The sequence below is a fragment of the Peromyscus maniculatus genome, chromosome X (assembly GCF_049852395.1).
Source record: "Peromyscus maniculatus bairdii isolate BWxNUB_F1_BW_parent chromosome X, HU_Pman_BW_mat_3.1, whole genome shotgun sequence".
NCBI lineage: Eukaryota > Metazoa > Chordata > Mammalia > Rodentia > Cricetidae > Peromyscus > Peromyscus maniculatus.
In genome coordinates, this window is record NC_134875.1 from 36,595,686 (window position 1) to 36,615,717 (window position 20,032).

Consider the following 20,032-nt stretch of genomic DNA (forward strand, 5'->3'; position numbering starts at 1 on the left):
CTTGCCTATTCCTGGAAGTAAAGTGACTTCCTGGTGGAAACAGAAATCTAAAGCAGCCACTTGCTGCCCATGTTCTGTGTGCAAAGCCAAGGTCTTTACACAGCAAGGGCTCTATAATTATATACATGTAGAACACATACCTGTTAGTGCATGGTTATTTACCCAGTACTCATGTTTAATTCCTTCACCACCATTGTCCTTTACAGGAAACGAATGTGGAGTCATTCGGGGCTGAGGATGCTGCTGTAGAGACTCAAGTTGATGCAGGATCAAACAGGGCTATCAAAGGATTCAGTTGCATTAAATTACACAAAATTAGTTGTGCACACTTAGCTAAAGGATAATCTAGTAGCTATCGGGGCAAGTTACCAATCTGCCCATGGAATCCACATGGACCAACTCATGAATGGTATGATGAGACTGATGTGGGAAGAGAGCTTCATAGTCCAAGTGGTTGCTCCTCATCCTCTATGAATGTGCATAAGATAGCAGCACTCAATTTTAATCTGGGGGATTGTTTTCAATTCAGATGTTGCCTCCATCCTAACACAATTTCCAAACTGTCCCAAGGGCGGAGGAAGCTGGGCTTGGGGGGGATTAATGCTATTGAAACCTTGTCTAAGGGATGAAACAGTCAAAACCAGTTAATTCATTAGAGATGACCCAGCATTGGTGAATAAGACACCCATAAACCTGCACCTTGGAAATCACATTAAATGTGCACTTGTCTTGCACTGAGTCTCTTCCAGAGCTTAGCACAGGGCTGCTGCTCTTATTGTGTGATCAGAAGGAGCAGGCATACTATGACTTTTCAGAAATAGTGATTGCTGGTACTGTTTTCAGTTTCCTGTGAAGAAGGCAGGGTTAACTGGAGTCTATCCATGGCCTCCAACACTGAACACACCCTGCCTGCTTCTGCCCTGGGTGGCTGAGCATTTGGAAAACAGCTGCTGATGGGCAGTTCAGAATGCCAGTGTCCCAATGATGTGCCTCTTTGCATCAAAGTGCCCAGCATGCTGAGACATTTCCTGTTCTCCTCTGCTTTCAGACTTGGTTTAACAACAGGAGAGCCAAACAGAGGGCCAGTGAGAAGAAAGCGATGCTCAGGAGTGCACCACCTGGGATCCAAGACCACATTTCCATGAAGGACGTGGAGGAGCCCTAGGATGCCATCCTTGTCCAGGAGCCACATGGAGATGGGCTGTTGAAAATTATGTGTCTCTATATCGTTGGCATTGGAATAACAGTACCAATAAAGACAGATTTTCACAATATTTTCTTCTGCTTTGTAGAATGTAGATGCAAAAAGGTCTCTGTACACAAGATTCAAACAGATTGGCAAAGAGGTCTTCTTTCATGAGGTGACAAGCCTGTGTCACCTTCAGTAGCCCCTGAGATTCACAGTTGTTTCTCTGGTCTCTCTGGATTTGCACAGAAAGTGGCTTGTTCTCTGTCTCTCACTCCTGACCCCCATTCTGAATGCGTAGGAGTAGAAACATGTTCAAGGATTCTCATTGTCCCCAGTAGGTGGTCAGTGCGTTTTCAGACAGCACAGCCTCCTGCCCACACTCATGAGTTCAGTACACACCTGAATCTTCCAAAGGCCAGTCACAGGACTCACTGGATCGGGCAGCACTCGTCTTCACTGTGGGAATACAGGTCTCTGCTCACCTGACCTGTCTTCTGTGCAGCAAGCATGGCCCTAGGAGCCACAGTAGACAGAGGTCCTGCTGCTTCAAAAGAAACAGGAGACTCCGAACATTCCAGGTTGGAGGGAGGCTTAGGCTTCTCTCCTGCCACCCAGCCCAGAGCATGCAAGATATTGCCCACCTTCCCCGGCTCAGAAGCTCACTTTAGATTTTTCTTTAAGTATATGTTTCTAGTAGTTTCAGAAACAGATGTAGGTATTTTATTTAATTAACTTTTGTAGCCTCATAAATAATTTCTTCCATATTTGGTCAGGACCCTAAAAGTGTTGAAAATGAGGAAGGTCTGGCCTCTGATGAAGGAGAAAAGAGAGAACCACACATTTGGAGTATGAGTCTTAACAGGAGCTTCATTCAAAGAGCTCTGTTGTTTACTGGCAGTCTAGCAGAAGGAATAGTGAGGTGGTTCTCTGGCAGGGTATGTATAGTGTAATGGTTCTGGACATGCTGTGTTTCCTGGATGGGCCCTCAGCAACAGCATCTGGAAAGAGTGAATAGTAGAAAGAGGTAGAAGGTGGAAGGGCAATGACACAACAACAATTTAACAGTAGAAAGGTAGAGTACCAGGCACTAAAGAAGCAAAATGCATATAACAGTGAAGGCATGGGGAGAAGTTATGAAGTTACATTGCTAAGGATGAAAAGATCTCCAACTGAATTTGAGCAGCAGAAATGGTTTGTGTGTTTGAACAGAAGAATGGTGACATATTTCATCATCCCAGCAAAATGTTAGCGATCTGGGAAATTTTAAGATTTTTGATGAAAAACATGGAAGATTTTTTAAAGATTTATTTATTATCTTTATTTTCTGTGCATGTGTGTTTTGCCTACATGTATGTCTGTGTACCATGTGCATGCATTGCCCATGGAAGGCAGAAGAGGAGATCAGATCCTCTGGAATGGGAGTTATAGACCACTGTCAGTCACCATGTGGATTTTGGGAATCAAGCCCCAGTCTTCTGGAAGAGCAGCCAGTTCTCTTAAGCAGTGAGCCATCTCTCAGGTCCTGATAGTGTGAAGTTTAAGCCTCCACTCCATCCAACTCTCTCTTGTGTTCCGAAGATAACAGCTATTATACAGATTTATTTGTGCTGATGTTTCATGAATTCAACTCAAACAAAAAAAAATGAAAGCACCCCAGGGCAGGCACCATGCCTCAGTCATTGGGAGAAGGTACTTGTGCCAAAGCTGAGGATCTGAGTTTCATCCCCAGGAACCATATGGTGAAAGGACAGAACCTTCTGCAAGTTGCCCTCCACATGAGTGAGCTCACATGCACACACACACACACACACACACACACACACACACACACACACACTCACAAATTAAAATGTGGAACAAAACTATGTCATGCTGAAGTATGAAAGTGAGAATAAAATTGAAGTACTTGTACTCAATAAGAGGTGGGAGGTGCTGCTGGTGGATTTAACCATACCTAAACCTCCTCAGAAATGTGTGCTGACTGCTGGTGCCAAAGAAATGTTAGACTCCCACCTCAGAAAGGGGGAGAGACAAACTTTTCTTAATTTTTTAAAAGAAAAGAACTGCAGTGGGAACAATCAATTGCTTCAGATACACTCCTGGCCAGTCTCTCCCTTCATAAGAATCCATCCCTGGTAGCTGGGCAATGGTAGTGCATGCCTTTTATACCAGGCAGGTGGATCTCTGTGAGTTCGGGGCCAGCAAAGTCTACAAAGTGAGTTGCAGTATAGCCAAGGCTGTTACTGAGAAACCCTGACTGGAAAAAAATCTGTTCATGGATACAATGCCAAAGAAAGAAAAGCAATGTGTAGAGTTTGTAAATATTTTCCTGCCCACACTGAAGCCTTATGTGAAAGAAGCGGCCACCTCCTGATCACCCAGGCAAACTGCTGAATCAAGGCTTCAAATAGAAGTTAAAGAAGACAATGAAACTGCTAATGAATTGGGAAGGGAATCTTGTAAGAGACCCAACCCTACTGGGCTTGTGTCTTCCAACTGCAGAAAACCAGGGCCCACAGCAAGCCAGAGTATGGCTCTGCCTTATGGTGGAGCTTAGCTACTTTTCTCTTAATACAAAGGGTGCCACCTTGTGGAGTATGCATATATACTCACTGTATACTGCCTGGCCTTCCCATGTCTTTAACCAAATATTCAAATTTTGTAGTGATCCTAACCTGGAAAATGTCTTAAGTGATCAACCCGGTCTGCTTTCTGATGCTGTGATAAAACACAAATCAAAAGCAACTTGGAGAAGGAAAGGGTTGACTTACTTGGCTTACGGGTTACAGTCCATCCGTCCTCTGGGGAATCTAAGGCAGGAAGCTGGAGGCAGGAGTTGATGCAGAGGCCCTGGGTGAGTGCTGCTTACTGCCTTGTTCCCCATGGTTTTCTCATTCTACTTTTCTTTCAAGACACGGTTTCTCTGGGAACATTTGGCTGGGCACCCCCACTGACATACAATTGGGCTGGGCCCTCCCACAGCAATCATTGATGAGAAAATGCCCCATTGACATGTCCACGGGCCAATCTGAAGGAGGCAATTCCTCTTTCCAGGTGACTTTTTGGGGGAATTGGGGGTGTTGAGACAGAGTTACTCTGTGTACCACCTGCTTTCCTGGATATCGTTCTGGAGAGCAGCCTGGCCTTGAACTCACAGGGATCCATCTGCCTATGACTCCAGAGTGCCGGGATTAAAGGTGTGTACCACCACCAGCTGCCTTTTTGTTGTTGTTGTTGTTGTTGTTTGTTTTGTTGTTTTCTTTTGTTTCCAAGACATGGTTTCTCTGTATAACAGCCTTGGCTGTCCTGAAACTAGCTCTGTAGACCAAGCTGCCCTCACACTCACAGAGTTCTGACTATCATTGCCTCCCAAGTGCTATCAGCCAGTACCATGAAGATCCTGCACAGAACTTCTGTGAATGGTGGGATTTATAAATGAAATATGTTTGCTGCATTGGATCTGGATTTTTAACGTTAAGTGAACACATAAAGAGAAAATTGAAGTCCTTAAATACTATATATTTTCCTTTGTATGTTGACATGGAGTTACATTTTTCCCTGTGTTGTGAAAAATAAATTTGCCTTGAAAATATATACTGTTACAGGATCTTTCATTGTATACAGTACCTAGATTACTTTATTAATCTTTGTATTCATATATATATATATATATATATGAATATATATGAGATTTTTATTGGCTCAAGTATATGAAATAAGTAATTGTGAAATTTAAAATAAAATTGCAATACTTTTGTTAGAAAGGAAATCAAGTGGGATTAAACATACACCGTGTCTATCAGAGGTCCAAGCCATACTTCTTACACAATTTAGAGAAGTATTTTTATTAACTATGATATAAATTTTTATTATCTTTTGAAATATTTTTAAAAAGAAGGAATCCCATCTCATTTTTAATGTGTAAATGATTTTTTTAAGAGGTGAAACCAGAAAGCCAGAGAAATAGCTCAGGGGTTAAGACCACTGGTTGATATTAAGGGTTAAGACTCTGGTTTGATTCCCAGCACTGCCAGTTGGGGGCAGTGCCTGTTCTCCAACTGCCTTGGCCTCAGGGCTAGCTCACTAACCCACCACAGGTGACAAGGCGTGAGAGAAGGAGGAGGTCATCTCTGTCTTGCCCACTCCACCACATGGCAGATGAGTGGTGGGGCCTAATCTCCCCCTGCATTCACATGGCCTCATCACTTGCACCCCCATCATGGGGGGTCAGCTCTACTGTGCTGCCTGGGAGGGCCCACTCTCCTGAGTGCTGCAGTCTGTGAGGGGCAGGATCACGTCTTCCACTCTTGTGAACCCGGGACCTGCTTTTCTTGCCTGAAGTAGGTAAGGGAGGGCTGTGGGCAAGGGAAGAGGGTTGAGGGGAAAAGGGGCATCTCTCCTTTGATCATGCTACCATGTGACAGACCATGGGGCTAGCTCTCCCACTCTCACTCTTCAGGGCTGGCTCATCCCACCTCCACCAGCAGGGAAAACTCTACTGTGCTGCCCAAAGTGTAGGGCCCACTCTTCTGATTGCTGCAGTTGGTGGGGGGCAGGGCCAGTTGTCCCTAGTGCTGCAGACAGTGAGGGGCAGGACCAACTCTGTGCAGGCCTATCCTCACTGTTTTCAGGGGTAACAGGAACCAGGGACATCATCACAGCCTACAGCTGCAGCAGGGTCACAGACCCAGACATGGCTTCTGGCCACAGTCCAGGCCCCAATGAAACCCTTGCTCTTGGTGCCAGGACAGGCCACTCAGATCTACATGGCTCCAACAGAGGGTCAACCCTTGGACACTAATATGGCCCTAAGTGGTGGCCCAGACCCCTGACATCTGAGTGGCCTTTAGTGGCAATATGGGCCACGGATATCAATTTCAGACCCCAGCTGTGGTTGGACAATGGACCTAGACACAGTCCTTTGCAGAAGCTTATGCCTGATGTCACCATGGAACTAGTTGGCAATGCAGGTCCCTCTGATATGCATGGAGCCATTGGCAGCATGGCCCTTGAACACCCACATGGGCCCAGGTGTAAGCCCAGATCCTGGACATCTACACAGGAGTCTCAGACATCAGTGCAGACCCTGGCTGTGGCAGGGCCACTGAGCCAGACTTGGCCTTTCCTGCAGCTTGGCCTGTATGATGCCCTGACCCTGGGTGGCAGCACATGTCACTCAGGTCTGTATGGGCCTGGCAGCAGCACAGACCTCAGGCACCAAGAAGGCCACCAGTGGAAGCCCAGAGCCTGGGCATCAGTGTGCTATTTGGTGGCGACATGGGCCATGGACATCAGCACAGACTCAGGGTGCAGTAGGGCCACAGACCCAGACATGGAGAGCTTTGCCTGGGTGGTGAAATGGAGGTAAAGCTGGCAGGCTGAACCAACCCAGCTACCACCCAGTCCCAGGATAACAAGGTAGTCCACCGCCACATCCACCTCATCTATGAACTTCTGGAGCATGTGAGGGGGCCGGTCCTGCAGACCCAAAACTGCAGGATCTCCATGACACAAGGCAACATCAAGATATCTAAGAGGAGCTCCAGTGAGGGCCCAGCATCGAGAGTGCAGCAGAAGCCAAGGGACTCAACCAGACCAATGACTACTTGCAATAAACACTTGCAAGTAAAGATGGATGGACTAAAGGGTATATTGTGATACACTATAGCTTCCACATGGAGATTTGGGGAGCTGGGGTTGATTGATTTCTTTGTGTGTTTTTTTTTTTGGTTTTGGTTTTTTAGATTTACTTTTAAATTTTGTTTTGGGGGGCAGGTTGCAAGGGCACAGGGCAGAATTGAGGACACAGGGAGATGATTGAGATTAGGATGCATGATGTGAAATTCTAAAAGAATCAAGAAAAAAGTTAAAAACATAATATACAATATTAATAAAAAACTAGAGATGACATTAAAAATTCAAGAAACACTTGGTGTATCTACCATTTTAGCTATTTGTGGCATTCATGAGACTGCCTGGGATCTTCCAGGATCACACATGGTACAGAGGGACACTGAATAGAAGTTGGATTTCAATACTTCCAAAGGTCTTAGCCCCCCATGCTTTCTATAGATATAGAAGTGGCCATGTTCTCCTCCATAGGGCTGGAATTCCTCAGGAGGTTACTGATCAGAAAGGCTCCCCAAGCCCTCTGAACTATTGCTATGTTCTGACCCCTCACATGGAACAGGAGACCTGCAAGAGGGGCACCAGCAGCTCAGGGGAGCAGAGGGGGACTTGGAGTGGAGTTCCCCCCTAAGGACCTAAAACACAATGCCACTAGAGATGGGATGCAAACACCTGGATCCCAAGGAGGCTTTTAGGACAAAACTGTACATTCACACAGTTTTTTTAAACAAACATGAGTAAATTTTAAAAACCAAATTCCTGCTTATTGCTCACTGCTCGACAGGAAAATGAGGAGTGAGACATGAAATTGATAAGATAAATATGAAATCAATATATATATATATATATATATATATATATATATATATATATCTTTATTTCCTTCCTTCCTTCCTTTTATATATTTATTTTTTTTTTGAAAAAAAATGCCCCAGACAGAGCTCACCAAGAATGACTTTGAAGTTATGATATTCCTGTGTCACAAGTATGTCAGACTGGGATACCCTGCCACTTATGGAATTTGGGGGACTCTATTCCAGGTTTTTATGCATGCTACACAAAGACTTGGCACAATGAGCTACAGCCCCATCCCAGAAATGAGTGTCTTTATAATCACAACAAGACACAGAGAAAATAATTCTAAAGGCCCCGGACACTTCACCAACATCAGATTCAGATTATACAGCAAAGACAAAGAGCAGGAAACATGCACGTAAAGACAGTGGTGAGGTGGTTATTAGAACTGTGAAGTAGGTCTTTTCTGGGAGAAGAAATCCAGCACCAGGACTCCAGAATATTCCCATTACAAAACAGGAACTTCCTGGACACATGCTAGTACTCCAGGGCCCCTTCTATTCTAAGAGTGGCCAGAACATGTTGGGAATAGCTGGCTGCCTTGGAACCAGTCTGACCACATGCCAGCGAAGGGGCTGCTTGACTGACAGTTCTGGGATGGAGACCAGGGTGTAAAGGCCTGCTCTTGACACTTTGACCATTCAGAGGAGACACTAGAAGTCGGGGGTAGGGACAAGAGAAGGCTGAACAGTACTACTAAAATCCTCCCCAGTAGCCCTGGTGAAGATGAGCCCTCTGCTCTGCCTGCTGAAGGACCAGCAGGCCTTTCCACCCCGCCCAAGCTCCTGGAAAGGCCGAGCATGGAAGCATGACAGCCTCTAACTTCACTTTGTGTGAAATCCTAAAGAAGAACCTCCCAGATAAACACATTAGCTTAATAACCGTGCTCTGCCAAATACCAGGGGCCCAGTGTAGAGTACTAGACCAACAGATGTGGTCCACACATTTCCACAAGGCCTCTGTTTTTTCTTACTCACTGCAGATTTCATCCCATAGTTGATCCCCACCCATTTCCTAGGAAGATAATTCACCAAGGCCAGGGTCTCAGCTGAGACACAACTTGGAAGGCTCCTTCTACACTCGACTTTCCCAAGGGCCACACCTTCCCTGTAAACACATCCTGCTCACTGAAGCTCCAAACTGCTGTTGGTTTTGGACCTCAGGGGCTCAGTCCATAGCAACTGTCAATCATACCAGGAAGCCAGGACGGAAGGCCCTGACAGGGTTCTTGGCTCCTAGAAGGCCATTAGAGAAGATTGCTCCCCAGGCCTGCTCAGCCTTCTGGAGACATACTCACTGGAGATCATCCTCAGATAAGGGGAGTTTTTCCAGTTCCCACTACTGCTCCCAGAGTCATTGCTTTTGCTTTGAGATCCAGTTAGGGTCACAGCCTTGGAGACTTGGTGCTTCAGACACAGGCAGGGAAACTCCTCCAGCCTTTGAGACATGCCCGACATGGGAGATCTTCCACTTGAGCTCCTCAGTGGCCTGCTCTCTGCAGACTTGCTCTGCAAGGGCCTCTTCCCAGTTGGCATACCGAGATCCCTGCTACTGGGACACTGGTTGATGGTGTTTGGCTAGGCACCCTGAAGCCTGCTGAAAACTTAGTGCTGAAACACTACCAACATCTCTCCATCACTTACCTTCCTCTTTCTACTTCCCTAGTCAAGTGTCCACTCTTGGGTCTGGCTTTGTTTTTATTCTTCACTGACTGCCCACTTCATTCCTGTAGGGAGGTATAAATAAGAAATAAAGGTAAGAATAGACCACCTCATGGAAATGGAGTGGTGAAACATCATGATCCAGCTGACCGATGTTGGGGATGGTCACAGCAGGGACTGGTGGATCCTACTGCTGCTTCAGGACAGTCAAATGGGAACAGGAAGGGAGTCAAGCAGGCTGTAGACCTGTGGACACCAGAGAGTTCCTCCAGTAGTGCAAGCTGTGGGAGGAGAGCGTAGATCCTTAGTGCACTGACCTCCTTGAAGCTTGGTGAGAAGGTTGTGCTAGGGTTCCTGTGTGTACCTGTGCTTTTTTTCCTGCCCGAAACCCTAAGTCCAACCCCTAAGTCATTCACTTACTTAGCAAAATATTGGCACACTGCTGTTATCCGGTAGCCAGCAGAGTGCCCACTCTCTCAGCCTTGTGGAGAGGCCCGGGTACACTGGAGTTGGTACAGGGATATTGGTGGCCTGCATTCCCTCATACATTCCTTCATTCCTTGTTCCCAGCATATGTTCACGGCTCATAGGAGCACATCTAGCACTAGACAGGCCAATCCCCAGAGGCCCTCAGGGATCCCAACTCAGTAATAAGAGGTACTAGTGGCAGTACAGACCTGCTCACACAGACAGGAAGGCCAGGAAGTGTGCACAGGACAGGGCCTCAGAGTTAAATTAGAAAGTAGGACATGCCAGAAATAAAAGCAGAAGGCACAAAGGTGGACCAAGGAACACTGATGGTGACAACTTCAAATGGAACATGAGGTCAGAGAAGGGCAGTGTTGGGCTCTGGCAAAGTCAGAAGGGCAGTGGGCAGCTGTGGGCAGTGTCTGAGCAGAGAAGCAGCAGAGTCAGGTTGGCGTTTTGGAAAGATCACCCTGACTGCACTTATGATTGCATGATGCTCATGGTCTGTAAAATCATCTATCCTCGGGTCAGATTTTTGCCTTTGGAGTAAATTCTCCCGTGAAGGATATCAAGGCCCTTCCCAGCTTTTTGTTTCGACATAATTCTGCAGTGAGTATCACAGCCAAATCAACACACACTAAGTCATTATAAATAATGTCTACTAGTAAGTGTTCTTCATTCTACATGGGTGTCACTGAAGAAGTTGAATGTTCTTACCTCCCCACCAGGGGACTATATGAGAGCTTGTTATGCCAGCCTAAGCTTGCACCCAGGAAGAACAGGCCCCTCTCAGAGAGCACCAGGGAAGTTTATGTGGTCAACTGTCCATAAAGCAGAACAATTTTTACTGGACTTTGAGCCCCACAAAGGCACATTTAGGGTCCTGGAGATTTTACAAGTGATCAGGTTTCCTTGTGTACAGTGGAACCTGGTTGGCCATGCTGACTTACATGAGAAATCCCCCACCACTGTCCTGCAGCCTGCCTCAATTCTGTACTGATGCACAGTCAGGCATGCTGACAGCATGCTCTCATCCTGCTGCTCAGTCTTCTGACTTCTCAGTGGCCTCTCTCCTGGGCACTGCTGAAGAACCCCAGCTCCAAACTCTTTCTTGGGCATCATACTTATTTTTTTGGTTATTGTGTATTTTGTGTGCCCGTCCTAGATCCTGCTCTGTTGATCAGGATGGCCTCAAACTCACAAAGTTCTGCCTCACTCTGTTTCTCAGTGCTGGGATTAAAGGCATGTGCCAACACTGCCTGGCGAGGCTCATAATTGGTACATCATTCTCCCCTACCTTGACTCCTTTTCATGGGAAAATTGGCGTAGATTGTCTCCCCACCATCTCCTGGCCATGCTTCTACCATCTCTTTCAGAACTACTCTTCCATGGAGCTCACTTCAGCCTCCCACCCTCTCCTTCCTCAGGAAACTATCCTTCTAGATGTCTTCCCACCCAGCTCACAATCTTGGCCTCTCTCTAAATCATCTCTTCTCTCTCTTGACCATGTGTCTCTTACAAAAAGCAGGAAGAGTCCTTACTGAGTCCCTATATGAAGAAACCTGCAACCAGAAACAGGACCTAAGGCCTGGATACAGCAAGAATGCTCCAGGGCCTGTTGCTGGGATACAGCATACCAGAGGGGTTAAGCAAGAACCCTCCAAAGTCATGTGGCTGGTTGAAAGACTGAAGGGAGGATCCCTGACCTGTCCATTCCTTTCCTGGTTCAGAGAGGGGCTCACTCTTCATTATTTCTACACAAGACACCAGTATACACCAAAAAAGGGAGAGGGAGAGAGGGGAAAGATAGAGAGAGGAAGACAGAGAGAGAGAGAGAGAGCAGTTGTGGCTCAGATGAACTAAGTGGCAGCCTCTGACATTCCTGACAAAGACATGATTATCACTTGATGGCTTGAAAGCTCAGGCCATGGAGTGCTGAGCAGAGAAAGGACATAGTGAGCTCTGACTAAGTGGGCAGTGCAGGGGTCAGTGTATCCTGTCCTGTGAGCCACAAAGGCCCCATGGGAGAGCCAACCTGGGCACAGCTGGCTCATTGATTGTCAGGTGTCCCTAACAATGCTGAAGAAGGGTGTGTGGAAGATGTCTCTAATCTAGAAAAGCTTCCCCAATTATTATTCTTTCTGTATGTTGCATGATGTCATATGCAGATAAAAACTCATCAAAGAATTCATTCTGTCAATTGTGTTTCTTCTATTTTTCTTTAAGAAATTTTTATTCATTTTATACACCAACAACAGATCCCCGTCTCATCTCTCCTCACGCTTCAGCCAGCATTCCCGCCCGGACCTACCTCCCTATCCCCACCCCCAAAAAGTTAAGGCTCCCATGAGGAGTCAGCAGAGCCTGGTACATTCAGTTGAGGAAGGTCCAAGACCCTCCCCTCTGTACCACGGCTGTGCAAGGTGTGGCATCATAGATAATGAGCTCCAAAAAGCCGCACAGGCACCAGGTATATATCCTGATCCCACAAGCTGATAAATTGCTTCTAAAATTGCTCATTTGAATTATATCAACACTCTTCAAGGTAAACTTAATATTGTCCTGGGTTTCCGTTAAGCAGTGATCCAGGGTTTTTTTTTTAATTGTGCACGAATAAAACAGACTTAGAACTCATTTGTGTTTCCTTTCCCAGCCTTAACTAGCATAATGAAAGGTTTTCAACCACTTTTCTTTTTTTCTTTCCATATTTCTGGAACTACTCTTACATTCTGAAGATTAGACACTCTCTAGGGTATGGGACAATGAGATGGGAGGGTTTGGCTACAGATGATTCTGCCTGTGAATGTTGTGACTGTGAATCCCTCAGTACAATCTGTGTGCAGGTAGGTTTCCTATCTAATAACTATGATGAGCAGAGTCCCATGGCAAAATGGTGTAGAAACTCCACAATCACAAGCATTAACCTGAAGCAGTGGTTCTCAAGGTGTGGGTTGCTGCCCCTTTTACCTTTGGGGTCTACAGAACTTTACTAAAAGCATTAGAAAACAATGATATTATATTATGACACATAACAGTAGCAAAATTATAATTATGAAGCAACAACAAAAATGGTTGGGGTCACCACAGCATAACAATATTAAAGGGCCAAAGCATTAGGAAGGGTGAGAATCACTGACCTAAAGCATTGAGCATGTAACTAAACAAGAAGGAGCCACAAGATTTCTTTTTTTTTTTTTTTTTTTTTTTTTTTTTTTTTTTGGTTTTTCGAGACAGGGTTTCTCTGTGTAGCTTCGCGCCTTTCCTGGAACTCACTTGGTAGCCTAGGCTGGCCTCGAACTCACAAAGATCCGCCTGCCTCTGCCTCCCGAGTGCTGGGATTAAGGGCGTGCGCCACCACCGCCTGGCCCCACAAGATTTCTTTAATGCATTTCAATCCTGGAGAGTACCTCACAGAAGATAATTTATGAAAAAATCACACAGAGCAGTAAAAAATCATTCAGAGCAGGGCTTATGAATCACTGCTGTTCCACAGCAAAAGCTGCTTATGGGTACAAATTTTCTGTCATTGCCTGGTTATATTGGATTCGGCAACTAGATAGCAGCAAGCTAGCAGTAGACATCCTCAGGAATCAGCAGAGTGGAGTCCCTTCCCCACGTCCAAGATGGGGACAGCAGAGTCAAGAGGATCAAGGGTAAAGGCAGAGACAGGTGCTGGTTTCCAGACTCACATAGATAACAGATTGGAACATAGCAGGCCTTGGTGTTTACCTGTGTTAGCTACTCCCAGAGTGCACCCTACATCTCCTCTTGGTTACACAGCAAGCATTCATCTTTATGGGTGCTGAGTCACCCATCAGATAGCAATATTCCACTGCATCATTCTTTGCTAAGCCCTGGGAGCGAACTGCCAGAAATAAAAGAATACACCCAGTGTCCTGTGATCTCTTTAGAAAGTGGAGGAAATGAACAGTCTCTGGGGCACCCTGATTGCATGATTGATTATCTGCTTCACTCCAACCCTGTGAACAGCATCTTGGGAAACATATCTCAGAATCTGGGGTTGGTATGGATGCAGGAGCTAGGTCTCTGTCCTTAGTGAGGAAAAAGCACTTGTGTTCAAATTTCTAAGTTGCTCGCATATGTTGCAGGGATGCTAGGGCTAAAAGGAGGGTTGGTTTGAAACAGCCAAGCCAGGAACACTGAAGATGAGACACAAAGAGTTTCTGTGATCAGTAGGACAGTCAAGCTGTCTCACACTGATAAAGACAGGGCTCCCAGCTAGTGTGGGCAGTCCAAGCAGACCACCAAGTCCTGTGATTTAGTTGGTTTCAAGGGCCTGCTGAGTTTGAGAAGGTCTTTGTGTTACTCCCTGTGACTGAATTTGAACAGTCCAGCCTTACCCAAAACTAGAGGTGTCTGCTAAGGAGCAAACCAGAGACACAGGTTCTGCAAGCCCACCACACACACTCACTGCATTTTTTAAAGTACTCCCTGCTCTTTCAGCTCTAACATGCTTCAGGCAAGACACCTGAGAGGACAAGCCCACAGCTACTGAGTCTGTGCAGGCCAGAATCTGTGATTGGTCACATTGTAATTACGTTGAGTCTCCAGAAGACAAGCCTTCCAGGCCAAGAGTCAGAGCTGTACCTCTGGCTCCAGAAAGTGAGGACGTGGCTTTAAAGCTTCGGAACTCAGGTTTGATCAAAAGATTCCCCACATGGAGCCTTGCCAGGACGAAAGCCACAGTTTCAACAGGATGCTGTGTCCCAGAGCTGATGAGGACCAGGAACAACAGCATGGTCAGTAAAATGATTCTGACTGGAGTTGGGCAAAGTCCGGGAAGCAAATCTGTTGGAAAGGCCAGTGGCCATGCACTTCGATTACCCGGCTCTGCCCGTGGCCCCTCTCTAGGCTTTCCAATGATCCATGGCCAAGATGCGCAGTTCTTTATCTTTGTGTTTTTCTCTCTAGCAGGTGAGAATGCAGTGGTCCTGAAGGCTGGAGAGAAAGGAGGCAAGAGAGGGCTTGTACAGAGCGAGCTTGCTCAGGGTGAGCTTGCTCAGGGCAAACTTGCTCCAAGCAAGCATGCTCAAGAAGAGCTAGATCAGTCCGGTCTTGCTCAGGAAGCCACAGGAGTGGTAGAGGAGGGAGAAAAGGAAGAAGAAGAAATGGAAGGAGCACATGCTGGCGATGGTAGTTCTGGCCCCATGGACAAGGGGATCCAGGCAGAAGGTGGCCATGGCGGCAGTATTCAACAGCAACCTCAGCAAGAGGCGGCAATGCCTGAGGGCACCAAGAATCTCCAGGCTGGGGAATTCCAGAGCCACACCAGATTCACCCAGTCTCAGCTGCAGGAACTGGAGCGTCTTTTCGAAGATAATCACTTCCCCAGCTTTCAAGTAAGGTAAGCAGAATGCCCTGCTAGGCTCCTGGTTTTCTGGCATTGCAATCAGGCTGTCCTTTGGTGCTTCCTGAACCCCTCATTTCCTCTAGAAACAAAGCCACCATGTCTGGACCCTCCATTAGAAATTGGATTCTGGAGTAGGGACTTGTGCCCTAGTCCAACTGGAAAGAATGTGTTCTGTTGCCTGTTTAAGTGGTACTTGAGTGGGACATTTAGACAGTGCTTGTTCTAAATGAGTCTCTGTAAGTATGAGTGAGAAGCCTGAGGTGTGGCTGGGAAAATGCAGGAGGGATTCCACCTCAGATGAAAATTTGACTAACATTTTATATCGTGGAGGCTCTCTTAATGAAGGTTTACATGTTAAGTACATGGACAACATACCTGTGTTTGGGGGGTACCCTTAATTTTAATCCCTGAAAGAAACGTGTTACTAAAGTAAGTCCCAAAATAGGTGTGAGGAATACTGTTTGTGTGGCTGTACAAGTCTCTCTCTCAATCTCTCTGTGAGTGTGTGTGTGTGTGTGTGCGCACGCGCGTGCACAAGTGTGGACACAAACATTGAAAAGGAAACAGGACATGTCCTTATACAGTTTGTTTACAGCACAAGGTCTAATTGTCGAAAACTTTTCACTTCAGGAAGGCTCTTGCAAGATCTATGGGTGTGGCAGAAGAAGATGTGCAGGTCAGTATTTTAAAAAAAATTAATGTTTTGGACGGGTTCCACATCTTGGGTTGTTGCTGGCTAGAAGAGAGGTGTAGGAGCAATTTGGAACCCTGAAGTTGCATCCCAAGGATGCCAGACCAGTCCACACCCAGGCAATGCTCAATATGATGAAAGACCTCCATTTCCTCAGGCAAGAAATGCCAACTTGGACACCTGAAAACATAAGATGCCAAGGTGTTTTGTCTGACCCTCGGTGAACATAGTGTGTTCTCCATGACCTTCTGAAGGCTGTGCAGCCTGCATGCCTCACTTAAGTGAAGAGACCATGTTCTTGCCCACTTCCAATACTTTCACTCTGTGTGTGTCAGAAAAACTTTTCTCAGACTTGTTTTGATCTAGTCTGCAAATGTCACATGCCTGGCTTAGTTCTGAATCAATACTGGGACCAGGAACCTCAAATGCCCAGAGCCCTTTTACCTTTTTTATTGATTATGAATGTGAACTCTGCTCAGCATTACAATCATCCTTGGCTTTTCCAGACCACATGCCCACAAGGGAAAAGGCCTATAGATAGTATGCTTGGAGGCTAGGGAGGAAGCATAGAACAGGAAGAAGTGCCCTTTGTCTCATACAATGTGCATTCTGGGTACTCACAAAAGGCTATCACCATGGATCCTTTCACAGATAGCTTTGAGCCTTGAGATAGTTCTCTGGGGTTCCAAGAGAACTCATTTGATACTTCAAAACACAGCAGTAACCAGGAACAACACACGAGCTAGATCCGCATCCTTTCCTGAACAAATGCATTAAAAATATCAATTGATGCAGAGAAGGAGCAATATTCTACGTCTGTCCCATAGCTGAAGGACTGGTTGTGCTGGTACATGTCCTAAGGTTCTTCATGGGGGTGTTTTGACTATTTCAATGAGAATGAACCCTGTTGCTTCCAGCATTCTGAACAATCAGTACACACTTGAGGTAAGTCTTCAATCTTTCTTAGGGTTAGATAGATAAACAGTTCCTGGGCAATCAGAAATGTAGTGCTTTTCTAGGGGAGTAGCTCTGTCCTGGAGCACATACCTAGCACACACTGACCCAGGGATGGAATCCATATATGTTCTAAAATGTTAGTAAAATTGAGCCAGTATACATGGATTCAGCATGTGTTCATCAGTGGTGGTACAGTCCAGTGTACTAACGCAACCCTTTCTTCTGCTTGTAGGAATGGTTTAGGACCAGGAGAGCCATTTTCAGGAGAAGCAATAGAATGGTGGTGCTGATTGATGCACCACCTGGTCCTCAGAACAACGATCCCTGAAGATTTTAGAGCAGCACTTTACTGCCAACTCTGTCCAAGAACCAGATGTCATGGAACCTGGCCATGCCCCCAATGTCTCAGCCAGACATGCTGGCCATGACATCATTTTCTTCCCTGCAATTTTATCAGTAATAAAGTGCTGGATTCTAAGTATGTTGGTTCCATTGTTTTCAGGTTACTAAAATGTGGGTGTAAGTATTTGAACCATAGTAGTCTATTCCAGAAATGGAATTTATGGCAGGAGGAGACACTGGCAAACTGTGGTCACTGTGCCTTGCTGAGTAAGGAAGATTTCCCGGTGCTATCCTGCTTCATGCTGACCCCACATTGTTCTGTCCCCTCATCATGGCCTTGTCAACTCACTCCACCTCGGTGGAACAATTATTTATAATGTCAGGTGGGGCAAGTCCCCAGCAAAGGACATTGTGTTTCTAGTCATGGCTGTTCCCACCCACACTCCAGTAAGTCCCACCCTAGATCCAGGAGGAAACTTTGACAGTGGGAGGAAGGGGTACATGATGTGTGGTTTGCACCCTCTCTGTGGATGTCCAGGGCACTAGGAACCACACTGGCCAGAGTCCTGATGCTTGAGAGGGAGAGGAGAATCCATCTATCCTGGCCACAACAGGGTTTCTGCCTCCTTTCTTCCATTCCAGGTCAGGGAGCATATGGTCTCACCCTCACCTGCTCAGAGATCTTGACTAATATGCCTTCTCCCTGCATTTTGTCACCTGCCTTGGAGAACCCTCAGTACTCAAGATTTAGGGGACCTTTGCTTCATAGCAGCTCTAATTTGTAAACAAGATTGAGTCCCTAGAAATGTTCTGGAACAGTCAGTCAGTGCATAGAAAAGTTGTACTGCTTCTTTGCATATGCAAAGCTACAGGTCCAAATAAGAAAGTCCATCTTATTGAGATGGAGAGCTATGGCCTAGGTGTACAGCCCCAAACTTACTGCATGGTGTTGTCCCAATACCATGCTCTCCTGCCATTGCAATCCATAGTCTATTTTCAGTCTCTGGGAATGTGAGTACTCCAGGGACCTTGCCTCCTGCCAGTACATGCTAGTTTGTTTTTGAGTCCCTATGATGTCTTCCAGAATCATGATTTCAAGCCCTTGCTGTAGTAGAATTTCACTAGGGCAGCATCTATGGCCCTGAACCGGAGGTCTCCCCTTTTCAGGTGTAGCAATTAATAATTCAGTACAAATAACCAGTTCCCCTGGCTTTAAGAATCTTCCACCAGTCATCCTCATGGTCCCTATGCCTGTGAGCAAGGGGTCTGACAGAGATGTCCCATTAGACCTGAGGGCTCCACCTTCTCTTGTGTGCTGGTGCACATGGACCAACTGTGGGTCTCTGTAATAACCATCACCTACTGCAAAGAAAATCAACTCTGAGCTCTCCAGAGTTGGGAGCCTTGGATCCCCAGTTTGTCTTTGGTCAGGAAGAGTATGAAGAGTCTCTAGAAGGAAGAACGAATCTGAGCACAGGCCCTGGCCCCAGGCTGTGTAGGCTGCATTGAGCTCAGTTCTTATTCTACAGTCCCATGGGGTTTGGAATAGTCTGAAAACTGTTCCCTGTCTTGTAAGGGTGGAGTGAAAGCAGTGGTTTCCATGGGCCTCAGATTGTCTCCAGGGAGCCTGAGTTCCTGGCTGCTTCTGGCTTCCACTGTTTCTCTGTAGGAAGAAGAGTTCCTACACCAGTGAGCCCCATTCATCCTTCCTTACCACACCCCCAGTCCTACACACACACAAACTGCTGCATCTGCCACTACCACCATGGCCTCTGCTCCTAATTGACTCCTAATTGACTTCCGGATGATATTTGCAATCAACTTTATCTTAGGATAATCCCCAAGGGCTCAGGTGGGACCACACTTAGAAAAGGAGAGAGAGAGAGAGAGAGAGAGAGAGAGAGAGAGAGAGAGAGAGAGAGAGAGAGAGAGAGAGAGATGGGTTCACTGGGGCCATGGAGGAATCAGGAGGAAAGGTCCTAAGGCTCCACATTGGATGTTCCAGCAAGACATGTCTTTCCTGAGTTCCATTTGGGCCATTGCCACCAACCTTCCAGATACAGAATGTTATCTGCTGACCTGAGGGTTCCACCAGTAGTACAAGCTGTGGGAGGAGAGCGTGGATCCTTAGTGCACTGACCTCCTTGAAGCTTGGTGAGAAAGTTTTGCTTGGGTTCCTGTGGGTTCCCTGTGCTTTTTTCCTGCCAGAAACCCTCGATCCAACCCCTCAGTCATTCACTCACTTAGCAAAATATTGGCACACTGCTGTTATCCGGTAGCCAGCAGAGTGCCCACTCTCTCAGCCTTGTGGAGAGGCCCAGGAACACTGGAGTTGGCACAGGGACATTGGTGGCCTGCATTCCCTCATACATTCCTTCATTCCTTGTTCCCAGCATATGTTCACGGCTCACAGGAGCACATCCAGCACTAGACAGGCCAATCCCCAGAGGCCCTCAGGGATCCCAACTCAGTAAAAAGAGGTACTAGTGGCAGTACAGACCTGCTCACACAGACAGGAAGGCAAGGAAGTGTGCACAGGACAGGGCCTCATAGTTAAATTAGAAAGTAGTACATGCCAGAAATAAAACCAGAAGGCACAAAGGTGGACCAAGGAACACTGATGGTGACAACTTCAAATGGAACATGAGGTCAGAGAAGGACAATGTTGGGCTCTGGCAAAGTCAGAAGGGCAGTGGGCAGCTGTGGGCAGTGTCTGAGCAGAGAAGCAGCAGAGTCAGGTTGGTGTTTTGGAAAGATCACCCTGACTGCACTTGTGAGAGCATGATGTTTATGGTCTGTAAAATCATCTATCCTCAGGTAAGACTTTTGTCTATGGAGTAAATTCTCCAATGAAGGATATCAAGGCCCTT

The 20,032-nt window shown here is 46.4% G+C and overlaps 2 protein-coding genes across 3 annotated transcripts in view; one reads left to right on the forward strand and one right to left on the reverse strand.

The window, feature by feature from the left end:
- The window catches only part of LOC102912887 (uncharacterized), a 102,318-nt gene that overhangs the window by 31,282 nt on the left and 51,004 nt on the right, over positions 1-20,032 (reverse strand). The window lies entirely within an intron of this gene.
- LOC143270663 (uncharacterized) lies at positions 14,378-17,301 on the forward strand. Of its 2 annotated transcripts, none has more exons than XM_076561459.1 (4): positions 14,378-14,561; positions 14,734-15,166; positions 15,803-15,848; positions 17,053-17,301. In XM_076561459.1, exons 1-4 carry the CDS (start codon positions 14,480-14,482, stop codon positions 17,146-17,148), a joined length of 657 nt encoding a protein of 218 aa, XP_076417574.1. In that variant the 5' UTR covers positions 14,378-14,479; the 3' UTR covers positions 17,149-17,301. The 2 variants fall into 2 exon arrangements, with proteins under 2 accessions (XP_076417574.1, XP_076417575.1); XM_076561460.1 differs by having other exon boundaries at positions 14,737-15,166.

Bases quoted from the DNA above. Each gene is read 5' to 3' on its own strand.
- LOC143270663 (XM_076561459.1), top strand. From the start codon at position 14,480: ATGGAGCCTTGCCAGGACGAAAGCCACAGTTTCAACAGGATGCTGTGT. The intron at 14,562-14,733 runs GTCAGTAAAATG...TTTTCTCTCTAG, and splicing joins GGACCAGGAACAACAGCATG to CAGGTGAGAATGCAGTGGTC. The intron at 15,167-15,802 runs GTAAGCAGAATG...TTTTCACTTCAG, and splicing joins TTCCCCAGCTTTCAAGTAAG to GAAGGCTCTTGCAAGATCTA.